This window comes from Grus americana, chromosome 3, assembly GCF_028858705.1.
Source record: "Grus americana isolate bGruAme1 chromosome 3, bGruAme1.mat, whole genome shotgun sequence".
Classification (NCBI taxonomy): domain Eukaryota; kingdom Metazoa; phylum Chordata; class Aves; order Gruiformes; family Gruidae; genus Grus; species Grus americana.
Window position 1 is genome coordinate 125306906 of NC_072854.1, and position 14438 is coordinate 125321343.

General features: G+C 57.0%; 1 protein-coding gene across 17 annotated transcripts in view; it reads left to right on the forward strand.

Annotated features, from left to right (window-relative positions):
• Positions 1-14438, forward strand: part of LOC129205056 (putative uncharacterized protein DDB_G0277255) — a 64432-nt gene continuing 49994 nt past the window's right edge. For 15 of the 17 annotated variants that reach the window (XR_008576585.1, XR_008576576.1, XR_008576572.1 and 12 more), the window contains exon 1: positions 1-185. Coding sequence is in view for 2 of the 17 variants with exons in the window: in XM_054822047.1 (XP_054678022.1) it covers positions 119-185; positions 12449-13023 (642 nt within the window). In the remaining 15 variants the exon portion in view is untranslated. Of the gene's footprint in view, positions 186-12448; positions 13132-13201; positions 13390-14438 lie in introns of those variants that run through there. The other 2 variants (XM_054822048.1, XM_054822047.1) reach the window with 2 other exon arrangements.

A 14438-nucleotide genomic window follows, 5' to 3' on the forward strand; every position in this document is an offset into this window, starting at 1 on the left:
TAACTGAATTTTATAAAGCTGATCGATATCTTGGTAAAATATTCATTTTTAAACTAGCGGGCAGCGAAATCTTTGCTTTGTGCTAAAGTCAACAGTAGCACAGTTTCAGCTCCAATAAATGCCGGGATGCTTCCAGCTCCCGCAGAGCCGGGGCGCGGCGGGCTGGGCCGGCGGCCGGGGCGCAGGTAGGTGACACCCGCCGCTCCTTCTCCTGCTTCTCCTTCTATTTTAACTCCCACCTTCAGCTTCTCTTCCATCCCTCCTTCCTCCTTCCTCCTCCTCCTCCTCCCCAGCTCGCCTCAGAGCCGGCGGGGAGAGCTGGCCCGGCCGGGGAGGCGGCGGGGGCCGGGGGGCGCGGGGGGGGGGATGGGGATGGATGCTCCCCGCCGCTTCGCCCCCGCGTTTTTGGGGGGGTCCTGACCCCGCCGCTCCTCTCCCGGCCGAGGAGCCGTTTGAGCAGGGAAAAGCGCGATGGCGAGCAGGGGAGGGGAGAAAAGGGGTGTAATTTGGGGGTGCGGGGGGGCAGCCCGTGCGGGAGCGGGGTGCGGCCGGGGCCGGGCCGGCTGGGAGCGCCGTTCCTGCCCGTTTTAGCACCAAAACCCCCTGCCGAAGGGGTCAGTCGTTGTGGCTCGCTCGGAGGAGGGTGGGAGAGGGACGGGGACGTGCCGCCCTTCTCCCGCTCCTGCGAGCCGGACACCTTTATTTAAAAAAAAAAAAAAAAATCAACCAACTTTTTAATTATTTTAATTTTTGTCTTTTATTTCTGACCCTTCTTTTCCCCCCCCCCTTTCCCACTCCCCGGCTCCGTGGCATTCTTTTGTTCCGGGTTGGAAACGACCACGCCGTGTCCGTCCCGCGGAGGGGCATTTCTCCCGTGTCCGTGACACCGGGAAAGCGCCGCCGCCCGTGCCGGTGCCGGTGCCAGAGGGCAGGACACGGCCTGCACTCGCGTGGGCAAAAAAATGGGGGGGGGAATCCCCCTCCCTGCCCGTATTTCCTCGATACAGTGGAAAACGGGAGTTTTCAGCGGGGACGCCGGCCCTTCCCGAGGGTCGCCCGCTCTGCACGCCCGCACCGGCCACGGACACGAGTGGCATCGCCCACGCTGGGAAGGAGCGGAGCGGGGGTCCGCCGGGATGCTTCCCGCGGAGGCTGTAGGGCCCGGGGAGGGGACGTGGCCCCGGGGCCGGGTGCGAGGGCGGCGGTATCCGAGCCCGGGAAGGCGAGGGCAGGAGCGGGTGGGTGCGTGTGCGTGTGCGTGTGTCCCCGGCCCCGCGTTGCTGTGACAGGTTACATCTCCCTGGCAAGAGGGGAAGGCGCACGGCGGCTAATGGGCTCTCAATAATTCATAACAGCCCGGCCCGCTCGTAATGCAGCTCTGCGCGCTCGCCAATTACTTCTCATTAAACGCCTGTCGCCCGCGCGGGGAGGGGGACGCGAGTGGGAAGGGCCCGGCCCCGCGGCATCCCGGAGCATCCCTCCCCGGGGGTGCCCCGCTGCCCCGGCCCCGGCGAGACGGGGGCAGAGCGGTTCAGCACCGGGGCCGGGCGCTGTTCCCCCGCTCCCGGTGCACCGGGCCCTGCGGGGGGGAACCTGCCTCTCTGCCCGCGACTCCCGGCTATTCCCCCCCCCCATTCCTGCAGCCGAGCATCCTCAGCTTTCTCAAGCCCCTCAGCTTGATTTCCCCCCGCTAACAGCGGGGCAGAGCGCTGGGCTCCGTTTCTGCCGGTAATTCCCCCAAAATACGGCTTTATTTTGCGGGCGGGAACCGAGTGGCATCCGATGGCGCCGGCCGGCGTCTGTAAGGGCTGAACCGGATCGGGCAGGGAGGGGGGACCTGGGAGCCGCCGGCCTGACCCCCAAAATCAGCCCCGATCCAACCTCTCGCCTTCCCTCGGTTATTTTTTTTTTTTTCTTGACTTCCCATCCTCGGGGAGGGCGGGGGAAAAGGCACTTCTTTTAATTGTTCGGGCCCCTAATGACATGCAGCGATGGCTCAAAAGACATCAAAGAAGGTGGCACAGCCAGCAGTTTGACGGGCAAGCCCCGTTGGGCAAAGGAAGGTTCGCTGCCCGCACCCAAACGCCCCCCGAACCTGCCTGCTCCCCGGGATAACGGCGGTGCGGGCAGCCGCCGGCCCTGCCTGCCCTCCCCTGCCCTGCCCTGCCCGCGCCCGCCGGCAGGATTCTAGCCAAAAGTGCATTTATTGATGATCTTTAAAAAAAAAAAAAAAAAAAACAACCAAACCGGAAAAAAAAAAAAACCCCAACCAACCCAAAACAACAACAACAAAAAACCCCAACACCGGACAACTCGGGGGTGAGATGAGTCTAATTATTGCTGGTTCTAAAAAGAGCTGGAACACCCAAGTAGGGCTTAACTCGTCTCCTGGGAAACTGATGGAGACCTATTTTACAAGCTGTAATTCTGCTTTAGACTATTGCAGGCTAAAGGCAGTTCACACTATCCTCTTTCTTCTAGAAATAGTCCTAATCCTATATTTCGGCCGGGTAAAGTCCGCTTCTGCTCCGCACTAGATTAATCCAGAAACCACATAAAACCAGGTAGGGAAGAGGATGGAAAAGGGGAGGAGGAAAAAAAAAAAAAAATCGTTCAAAGTTTGTTACCTCTGCCCTGCCTAACCTTCAAAAGAGTAAATATTAAAGGATGATGCAGAGTCTGCCGGCTCCTTATTTACGGGACAGCTTCGTCGCCAATGGAGCTAAAAACGGGGCTTTGGGGCCGGCGGGTTTCGGGAGGGGAGCACTTTGGGGTTATTTTTTTCGCTCTCTCGCTGCGGTCGTTTTTCAGGCTCGGGCTCCCACGGTGGCAAGTGAAATATTTATCCTTTCCTGACGGAGGCCGGGGCGGGGGGGGGGGGGCGGCCGGGAGGAGGAGGTGAATTTGGTAGGTAGTTATTTTTATTGGGAAAAAACAAAACAAAAAAAGGGGGAAAAAAACCCCAAACCCAACCCTAAACAAGAAATGAGTCCGCTCGCAGCCCCGGCCAGGCACCGCAATCTGGGTTTTTCCCCCCAATTATTCAAAGAGCACTTGTGTCCCTGGGGGGTCGGGCTGTCCCCAGAGACACAGGGTCTGCGGAGCACCCCTGTAAACCCGAGGTTCGGCTCTAAACAACGGATTTGGGGTTTTTTTCGGCGGTCGGAGGGGCTCGACCCGCCATCCTGCCGTGTACCTGAGCTGCCGAGGGCACGGGGAGGGGGGGCACGGCGCCCACCCAGCCACAGCAGGGCACGGGGGGGAGATGCCCGGGCAGAGCCGGGGGTGCGAACCGGGTCCGTGAGGACGGGAAAAGCCGCATCGAGCTCGGGATGTTGTTTTGGGGCGGGTGAACGGATGGAGGGATGCAGGGATCCATGGAGGGAGGGATGGATGGATGGATGCAGGGGTTGATGCAGGGATTGGTGGATGGATGGATGGATGGAGGAAGCGATGGAGGGATAAATGGATGGAAGGACGGAGGGATGGATGGAGGGACGGACAGCGGTTTGTTCAGCCGCTGCTGCCCGCAGGGCCCGTCCCTTCCCCAGGCCGTGGGGCTCCAGGGAGGGCACGGGCGAGCCTGGCAGCGGCACCGGGCAGGGCTAACGAAAAGGCCCCCCAAAACGGCTGGGAAGCCGGCGGGAGGTCGCGGGGCTCGGCTGCCGGCGGGGCTGCGGCTCGGGGCGACGCGGCGCCGGCGGGGGGGGGGGTCGGGAGCGGCGGGCGGCGGCTCGGCCGGGCCGTTATGTTTGCAGGTGCAGCCGGGCGTGAAATTGCATGTAAAAAAAAAAAAAAAAAAAAAGAGAAAAAAAGAAAAAAGTTTTTTAAAAACGCAAATGACGCGGAGGCGGCTCCTCGGGGGGAGCCACTGGAGCGGGGCCGGGGAGGGGGCTCCTGCTTTCACCCCACCCCGCCCGAAGCGGGAATTTTCGTTTGCACACGCGTGTGCGCTGGTGTGCCGGGCAGCGTCCCGCAGAGGGGCTGCCGCAGCCCGCGGGGCTCCCCCCGGCTGGTGCGCGAACGGCGAGGGCAGGGGACAGCCCCGCGGCCTCTCGTGTGGCCGTGGACTTGTCTCTTCCCCCGCCTTTTCCTTTTTTCCATTTTATTTCCCTTTCTGTCCGTTTATTTCAATGTCTTTTATTTCTCTTTCTTTCCCTTTCTTTCCTCTTTTTTCGTTTTTCCATTTCCCCCCTTTCTTTCCCTTTCCTTTATTTTCCTTTCTTGCCTTTCCTTTCCTTTTAATTTCTTTCTCTCCCCCCCCTTCCTTTCCTTTTATTTCCTTTTTTTCCTATTCTTTCCATTTTTTCAGTTTCTTTCCCTTTCCCCCCTTTCTTTCCTTTTCCTCCCTTTCTTTCCCTTTTGCCCCCGCGATGCCAGCAGCTCACCCCTCCTCGCAGCCCACCTCGCTCCGCTCCACCCTCCCCGGTTCCCCCTGGCCAGGGAACCCCTTTTCCAGGGGAGAGGGGCTGTTTCCCCAGGCAGGGCAGAGGAAAGGCACAGAGCAGCTGGCAGCCCAGTGAGGCTGTGGGCAGCCCCGCTGCCACGGGGATGGGCACCAAGGCAAGGACCGCAGCGGCAGGTCCCTCCTGCTTCCCTCCACCTGCCAGGAGGTTTTTTTTTTTTTTTTTATAAACCATGGGGGCAGGAAAGCCCTCAACATACCACTTGCTGCAGGCAGCGTGGATTTCTGCACCAGATCCTTGCTGATGGGAGATCTCTACCTGTCCAAACTGTCGGTCACTGCCAGCGCCATCCGTGTAAGGTCACAGCAGGGTGCTCACCCCTGGCTGGGGAAGGAGTGGCTTTCTACAGGTTTTTGACTCACACAAGCGGTAAAAAGAATGAGCCTCATCCCTCTGCAGCTGGAAAGCAGCTGCCAAGTGCCAACAGCACGGAGGAGTGTAAATGTGCTGATTTTACTTCCCACCCTGGTACGGAAGGCATCGATACTGAAGGATTTTGGAGACCTTGAAATGCTTTGCTTGTCGCTGACAGCCTTCTGCATGCAGCACAGCAGCCGTGCGGTGCTTCACTGGCTGCCAGCACCTGCGCTCCCCTTGGCTCTCCTTTATTTATTTTAATAATGGCACAAGGCATCAGTGTCAGGGGTAGCTGGGGCAAACTTCTGGGCTTCACCGAGTGTGCTGCTGCCGTGTATGCATCCCCTATTAAAGCCACAGATTCCCATCTCCGATTGCCTGCTTGTGTCTGTACTTGTGTGCGATACCTGTGTCACGCTCCAGTAATTCCTGACAGGAATGGGGAGAAGCGTTATCCTGGCCTGGAGGAAGCTTAAGAAGGTGCTTTGCCAGGATGGATCCTTTTAGGCTTCAAAGAAAAAAAATAAATTATCATAACAGCACCTTGAGAAAGTTGAGGAGTGAATTAATTTGTGGTGCTCTTTGAGGGGTGCACATTGGTGCCACGCTAAGAGGAGCTCAGGAAAGGCGTTGGAGAGGAGAACAAACTCCGACAGCCAGAAATATCCCCAAAGTGATGATTAAACCCCTTCCCATGCCACCGCTTTTCTACCATGCCCCACCTCGGAGCATTCCCGGCCTTCCTCCGCACCAGGTAGCTCATTGTACATGGCACGGATATTTCTATGCCCAGTGGCAAGAAAATGGGTGTCCATCCCATGGGAAGGGACGGATGTGCAGATGCACGAACCCGTTTTCTTCACGAGAGGTTTGCAGCGGTGGAGCTGCCTTCCTGCCCTGCATGGGGCTGCGCATCGCTCCGGAGCTGATGGCCTGGGAGACGGGGGGGACAAACCCATCAGCCCTGGCGGGGGGAGGCAGCGGGGCGGGGGGCAGAAGGTGAGGCTCGCTTCAAAAGGGGTTGCCAGGACTTTCTGTCACCCCTGGGTCCCATCTGAGGCATCATTAGCAAACTAATAAAATAGCTGCAGATGTTGAGCCAATGGGGGAGCGTGTTTCTCAGGAGCATCCTGACAAACTCTTTGGTTTGGAAAGTCACCAGCTTTGGTTTTCTCTTTGTTTCATCTCCTTTCCAACCCTCCTCCCCCACTGCTTCCCTCCTGTCCGGATTTTTAGGGGGAGAGGAAGGAAAAAGGCTGGAAAGGGTCTTTTGCGCAAGGAAAGGCAAAAATCAGATGCCCGACCCAGAGAGATGAGCACGTCCGACCCCATAGCACGGCTGCCAGAGCCAGGAGATGTGTAGGGACCCTCAGAGAAACCAAACCAGCGGGAGGCAGGTGCTTCGCTGCCCATCGGCCGGAGCGGGGCTGCGTAGTGCTTTCCCCTGGCACGAGGATGCTCGGAGGAGGAATACATCAACCAGGGTGACAGGCTCTGCTGCTGCAGAAATGGGGCTGGGGTTTCTGCAGAAATAAGAACTCCCCGTGCCCAGGAGGGGGTTGTATCTGCTGAAGTGCCTCTTAACCTTTTCTATATCCTGTTACTAAGGGGAAAAAAAAAAACCACATGAGGAGTTCCTGCCTCTTCACCTGACCAGAAAGAAAAAAAAAAAAAAAAAAAGGAAAAAAAAGAGGATGCTATTACCCAGCTCTCCAAGACGTTGGGATCCATGAAAGCAGACAAGCTTTGTTGTGGCAAAAAGCCAAACGCCAGCCAGGTCCTGGGAGAGGGAGAGGGCAGGGGAAGGGGTGGGTGGAGGGAGAAGTCACCCAAGCTGCGGTGACAGGACGGGGCACTTGCTCCGGGCTCTCGAGGATCCGGGTTATAGCATCGCAGGTGCGGGCATTTTAGCTGCTGTTAACACAGCTGCTGGTTTCACTGGGAGCGCCGAGGCTGCTTGAGCAAAATCCGTGCTCCTTGATGCGTTTGGTAAACCGGGAGTATCTTCCTTGCGCTGCACTGCGTCCTCTGCTCCCGCGCCCCAGAGAGGTTACTCCAGTTTGCACATTTAGCCCAGTTTAGTGGAGCTGATCCCCCACCCGACAGCAATGCTCTTCCTTCGGATGAAACTGGGGATATTTTGGGTCAGGAGTGGCTCCCACTGGGGCGAGGCAAGGGCAAGCTGTCTCGGTGTGCAAGCTGCCGATGCGATGGGATGCCATCTCCGTTGGCAGGCAAGGCCGTGAGGAATGAACAACAGGGCTGGGACGTGGTGGGCTTTGGGGTGCAGCAGGCTTTGGGGTGCGGCAGGGTTTGGGATGCAGCAGGGCTTGGGATGCAGCAGGGTTTGGGATGCAGCAGGGTTTGGGGTGCGGCAGGGTTTCGGATGCAGTGGGATTTGGGATGCAGTGGGATTTGGGATGCAGCGGGATTTGGGATGCGGCAGGATTTGGGGTGCAGCAGGGTTTGGGATGCAGCGGGATTTGGGATGCAGCGGGATTTGGGATGCGGCAGGGTTTGGGGTGCAGCAGGGTTTGGGATGCAGCGGGATTTGGGATGCAGCGGGATTTGGGATGCGGCAGGGTTTGGGGTGCAGCAGGGTTTGGGATGCAGCGGGATTTGGGATGCAGCGGGATTTGGGATGCAGCAGGGTTTGGGTTGTGGCAGGGTTTGGGATTCCGAAATGCCCTGGGGTTTCAGGGCTTCCTGCGGGGTGCAGGGGTCTGTCCCCGCTCTGCCGCTTCCATCGCCTTCCTTTTCACCTGCTCCATCCTGCAAGCGCGTCCGGGCTCTGCCCAGAGGTCCAGCCTGCAGCAAGGGCGCTCCAGGGCCACGCTGCCCGGGGGCCGGAGCGGGGCGAGAGCTGGGTCGGTGCTACGGCAGGGAGCAGAGACAGAGCCGGCATATTTTCCCCGAGTTACTTATTAACCGCTGTTCATTTGACAGATCAATATTTCAAGCGAGGGAGTAAACACTTAAGAAGCGCCACTCTGCTTTGCTCTCTTTTCCTTTGCAAAATGATTTATTTTCTAAAATGCATCTGCCTGGAAAGGAGGCAGCGCCCGGAGCCCGGTGGCTTTTATCTGCGGGATATGCAAAGCACATTTATTTCGTCTTTTATCTCTCATATTGCATGTTGATCCCATACATATAGATTGATTTTGTTCAGGTAGATAATGAAAAGTCAAGTGGAAAATTTACACAAAGGCACTCAGGATCTCGACTTTCTATTGGTATATAAATTGGTTTATTACTTCATTCCCTTAAACTGGGACTTTCACACTGGGGAACACTTTAAAATATATCATGTTTAAACACAAAACCATTTACCTTTCATGTGTTTTTTTTTCCATCAGTAATTTCCTCGCCACTTTTGTTAATTACCAAAGATATTTGTGTTTAAACAAGGGCTCGCTCCTTCTCGATCCCTCCAGCAATTCATCTGCCTCCTCTCGTTCCCCTCGCCCGAAAAGTCCTAACGGGAGATTTCCGAGCTGCTGGCCGTGCCCGTCGCGCCGACATGTTGAGCGCCAGGGCTGACAATACCTCGGGAGCTTTTTATTAATTCCCTATAAGCGGCTTTCATTTCGCCACCCTCGCCCGGCGTCAGGCGGTGAATAGAGGGCACTGTATGTGAGAGCACAGATTGGAACAAAAAAAAAAAAAACCAACCCCAAAAAACCCACCAGAAAAAAAAAAAAACCAACACCCCACCGAAAAACCGAGAGGAAACATTATTAATAAACATCTTCTGGACATTTGGTGGCTGGCATAGGCTGCTCCAGCTTAAAGCAATTAATTCAGGATGCTGACATAAACTCTCCAGCTCTTTGACAGCTTGGAGCTGAAATAAAAATGCTAGTTCTCCAGGGAAAAGGAGAGGATAGTTGGCTCTTTTCTGGACTGTTTGCTTATAGGCCCAGAGAGCAATCTTCCTCGCAGAATGAAATGCAAGGACACAAACAATGTACCAGGGAGAGAATAGGAGATGGGAATGAACAGTTTGAACTATTTGCTCAGCAGAAGGGCAGCCACAATGCTCGGCCAATGGCTTTCCCATGCATCAACCCGGCTTCTTAGCCCCTTTTGTTGTTCAGCCTCTTCCTCCGGCCAGATAAGAGCACAGCTGCGGAGTGGCGGCTAAGTCAGGCCTTCTACTTATCCGCCCAAATCTCGGGTCGCCTGTACTGTATTTCCCCCCGCGCATCGCCCTCCCCGCTGCATCCGATGCCGTGTTCGCCCCCAGGGCCACCCGGCAGCCTCCGCTCGGGGGGCATCTCACGCCCCGCAGCTCGCTTTCGCTTCTTCGGGGCCGGCTCGGAAAGCCCGTCCGGGCACCCGCCGTTGTCACTGCCCACCCTCGTCCCCCGCTCGGGTCTCCCTTCTCCCACCGAGCCGCGCCGGGCTGCCCGGCTGGGAAAGAAACCACGGCACCAGCAAGGCGCCCTGGCACGCCTTTCCTCGTGCGTGCCCGTCCGTCCCTACGCGCGTGCGCGCGATCGCATCCTCGTTCAGAGCGAGCGGTCCCAGCTCCAGAAGCGCCGTGCTCCAAAAGATAAAGGACGTTGCCATCACGGGCCGGAGCCGCAGAGCTGCAAAATGCAGTATTTCACCTTTCAACCGGGCACGACCAGCCTCGAGCGTTCTACCAGCATCGACGCACGTCGTCCTTGCAGCGCAGCGGTGGGACGTCTCTCCCGCTACCTGGATATAAGCGACGGCGAGCGTTGGTGGCGATGCCCTTGCAGGGGCAGGTCCTGCTGCATTCCCCTTCCCTCCCTGCGCCCCGCGTCCCTGAAGATCACCCTCCCGCCTCTAATCCGCTCAGGGCACCGCTTGTTTCGCTTTAACGATGTCATTGCTGATCGGGCAGGCAAATGGCGTAATTAAAAATAAATACGTAGCAAGGTCGGACGCTACGGCACAGGCTGGTCTTACGGTCTGAGCTAAGCACTGATGCCGATGGGGATGCTTCGCTATTTTTACTCTTTGTCCTACCCCAGGCTGTCGGTTTTGGGAGCCGGGCTGCACCGCGCCGTTCTGTTGTACTAAGGTTTGTTTAGCTTGAAAGGGTTTTACGAGGTGAAAAGGCAAAACGCTGAGGACTAAAGAAAATGCCTGCCTGGCTGAGATCACCTTCAGCGTTTGTAGTCGCGGAGCACACCTGCAGGAAACACCGAGTTTAAACACTGCTTCTCTCACAAAAATCTGACAACCCGACGGGGCTTTTTTTGTCGGGCGTTGTGGGTTTTCCCCCCCCGCCCCTTTTCCCCCTTCTGCCCTGGTGGGTGGTCAGGAGGATGGGCTGAAAAGCAGGAGGGCTCCTATTGTCTGCCTGAAGAGCTGCCCCCCCCCCCCCCGTGCCCCTGAAATCGCCCAGCACCTGGCTGTGCCCCGCTCCCGGGGATGCTGCGCCGCCCCGACGAGCCCCGCGTCCGTGGGACGGGCGATGGTGGTCCAGAGGTGTCTGGCCGTGCGATGCCACACAAAAAAAAGAGTTTTTATGACTTCACAGCGGCAGTGTTCTCATGCCCGAGCGGTGTCTTATCACCCCTCCTGGATGGGGTACTCTATTTTATTTAGTTGTGTTTGTATTTCATGGAATATCTGACGTTGGAAGGGACCCATAAGGATCGTTGCTTTCCATTTTGAAGGCACAGCACTAAAGAAAAACCGATGCTGGTGTTCATTTTAGGGCGCTCAGGGTCTGCCGTTTCACCGACAGCTTGAGCCTCATACCTGACAGCTAGGGAGCAGCCCCTGAAGTCCCTAAAATGGGACGAACCTGCCCAAACTGAGCCCAACCGGCCACCCGAGAGGGTGAGGGGAACGAGGCCGAAGGCTCAGCTGGAGCAGCCCTGCGAACAGCCGGAGCAGAATAACCCCAGCGGCTCGCAGCCCCCGCCAGACCCACACCTCGCCCACCGCGGGGCATCGATCTGCTCCCGGCCCAGACGGGTTAATTAACGAGACATTAAAGAGGCGGAATGACACTTCCCACCGTTCGCAGCGCTAATTTCCAAACCGCTCCGCCATAGACAAAGAGAAAGTGCAGTTAGTGCAGAGTAATTTGCGCTGTGTTCCCGGCGAATGAATTTAGGGGAGCAAATATAGTTATGCAGAATTTAAATTAAAGTTGACACTAATGTAAATACAGCAATGCAACTGCATGTTTAAGAAATATGATGAGGCTACGGTTTTAATCAGGTCCTTTTAACTCAGGTGGCATTTTAAATCCTCGCCATTTAAATTGGATAAAAGCCATAAGCTGGGAGAAGGAGCATCGGAAAGGAAGTCGGCGGGGCTGGCCCCGGAGCATGGAGCAGCTCTGCCCCAGCTCCTTCCCCAGGGATGCTCTGGGTGCGGGAGGGTACCCGGGCTCCGGGGCCAGTCGTGCAACCGCTCGGAGGGGAGATCCAGCGCGGGGAAACCCTGTGCCTGGCTTCGAAAGGTGGGGAGAGCATCCCCACGGCCCCGCTGGAGACTTCCCGACCCCTGCTCTGAGACTCGACAGCCCTCTGACCCCCCCCTCACCCTGGCACCTCGTGGTCACACAGGCACTCCCCGTCCCCGTCTTGGTCATCCAAAATAAGAACTAAACCCAACAATCCAACCCCAGAGCTTCTCTAGCCGGAGCCAACGCTACTTGTGTCCCGCTCGTGCCTGTGCAGCACGAACTCTTGGGGGGGGGGATCTGTCGACGCCTGCCAAATTTCCCCACTGCTTTTGAAGGCTCTGCTTCCAGCTTAAACCATAGACTTGGGCTTTGGGGAAAAAAAAAAAAACAAAAAAAAAGGAAAAAAAAAAGAAAAAAGAAAAAAAGAAGGAAAAAAAAGAAAAAAAGAAAGAAAAAAAAGCAAAGCAAAGAGGAAAGAGCCGCCCGCCTCACCTACTTCAAAGCGGGGTGATCCTGAACGGGAGCACGGGTGCTGTGCAATAACAATAGGCATTAGCTGCAACCCGGCAGGAGCTGCTTAACGGGAGCTTTGTGATCTGGCAAGACCCAGAGTCATTCCTGTTACAGTTACCGGAACAATATATTTGGCAATTGAATTCTTCTGCCTTTTTTTCCAAGCGAACATAATGCCTCTGGCAGGAGCAGGCTGCCAGCACAGCTCTGCGGCGGGTTTCTCTGCCACGAGATAAGGTGCCTTGGCGTAAGGCACCGTCTCCGCCACCGCCCCGGCGGTGCCAGGGCTCGCTCACCCGCCAAACCGGGGCGGCCGCATCCCGGCTGGCTGCTGGGACCCGGCCCCGCCGGACCCCTCGCTCGCCCCGGGGCCGGGGATGGGCTTCGTCGAGCCAGGGCAGAGCTGCGCTGGGGCGTGCTGCTTCTGTCCTCGGGTCGCCTCGCTCCGGGAGGGCTCGTCCCTCCGCAAACGCCATGGCGGGCAGCCGGTGGGAGAAGCAAGCCGTGATGAAGAGGATGTGCTGAAATAGCGTCAACTGTTCTTCGCACCGAGCCGTCCCGTGCATCCCGTTTGCAGGCGGTGCTGGGACGGGGCGAGGGCGAGCACGTATCGCTTTGCCTCCGGCCGTTTTCCCTGAGAAGCGCGGCTGGGAGGAACGGTAGAGAAGACGCGGGAGAGAAGACCCTTGTCAGCCATTTTCCTTTATTTTCTCAGAGGTGTCGGCGGTAGCTGAACTGAAGATGCTGAAGGCGCTGAAGAAGATGCTGAAGGTGCTGAAGATGAAGGCAGCAACAACACGAGCCGAGCCGGCCGGCCCGCGACAGCGACCGGCGATGCGTGTCCATCCACGTGCACGCAGTTCCGGAAAGCTTCATTCTCCTCTTCCCTGCTATACGTTGAAACCTATAGCTGAGAAGGGGAAGCGGCTCGTGGCATGGCTGAGCTGGGTCAGAGCTCCTCGTCACCCGGCCCCTTGCACACACGGGGGGCTGGCGCCCACGGGTACGAGCCGTTTCGGAGGAGCCGAACAAAATGCAAACACGCGGAGCCAAGTTTATGTCCACGTTGAGGGGGTTCTGCTCCGCTGCCAACGCAGGGATGATACTAGTAAGAGTAGTAATAACGTCATCAACAATAACAAAACAAAACAACATGCCAGCAATAATAATAATAATAATAACAATAATAATAATAATAAATCAACTAGCCTTTGGGGAAATGTTTCTCTTGGGGTTTTTGGAGAGCCTACATTTAATGACTGGCTGCCCCCAGGCACCTGGGGTGCCTGAGCCGGAGGCACCGCTGAGCTCGTGTGACGTTTGGGCACCCCGGGTCTGGTCCCAGGTGTAGGGGGCTGCGGAGGAAATACCCGGGGGAGTCAGGACAGGTCACGTATCTCCTCCGTGCGTTACCGTGCGATGCAGGAAATATCCAGCAACGCGCGTGATCGGCCTCGTGTCGTCCCAGGTAGGTTCTGCCCGGCAGGGATGCTCTCCCACAGGACACCCCAGCCTCCGACCCTGCCGAAATCCGCCTGCCTGCTGCCGCTGGCAGAGCCCGCCGGCCCGGCCCTGCGAAGGATTTCATATTCCTGCAGCTCTCTCAATCCCCCGGGGTGACTCAGCATTGTCAGGATGCCTAAGAGAGTAATAAAAAGTGATATAATGCCATTAATTATCCCTCCTAGATATCCCGGCTGCCTTGCTACAGAAAAAAGAGATATTGCAAGCGCCAGATTCCGGGAAAAATACGGAGAAGGATTCAAAGGAGGGAGAAAACTCCCCCAAAAAGTGAGGGGGAAAAGCTGGGGAGCGTCTCAGGCGGCGGGGCGATGTGCTCCTGCTCTCCTGGGAAGGGAGAGGGGTCCTGGGGGGGGGGGGGGGGTCACCCCCGCGGCCATCCCCCAGCCTCCTGCCTGCGCACAGATGCCTATGTCCGCACCCCCTAAGGACTTCACGAGCTTCCAGACGGCTATTGTCTTGACAAATCTGATTGAAACGAGCCAAGGAGTTCAAGGGTTAGGAGGGGAGGGACGCACAGACAGGGTGACACCAGAAACCCCGTCTGGGTGGAAATCAAAATAGATGGGGCTCTTACATAGGTGCGAGCCGCAGAGACCTTTGGAGTGATGATAATTGATGCTGAAGAGCACCCGAGTGGCCCTGACACGCCGTTCTTTAGTGTTTAATTTCTGGTGGGCGACGCGGGGAAGGAAGAAGCGGAGAAGTTGATGAAGAAGCAGAGAAGTTGATGCGATCTGCCCTGATTTTGCTCTCCCGGGAGAGCCAGCCTGCGAGCGCTTTCGCTTGCAGAGCTGCTGGGGAAATAAGAAACTCGGCAATTTTGTTTGCAAAGCCAATTTTGGTCCCACGGTTTTCTCCAGCTTTTAGGGAGAATTGCTTTCACGGGCTGGATGGGCCCCCGGGGAAAAGGCAGAGCAGCTCCCCGGGGAGGACGAACAGCCCTTATCTAGCGGCAAAGTCCAAATTACTCAACGCATTTTGGACACTCCTTGGACCTTGCCTAGGGCGTTTGGAAGGGGGAAGGCGAAGCGGAGGACGGTGCCGCCACCCCCAAATTGCTTCTGCTGCAAAAGCCGGGGAGCCCCTGGGCCAGCAGACCCCGCTCTGCTCCTCTCCGGCCAGCCGCACCGAGCGGGGTTGGGTTTTTTTGGGTTTTTTCGGGTTTTTTTAACATCTTGAGA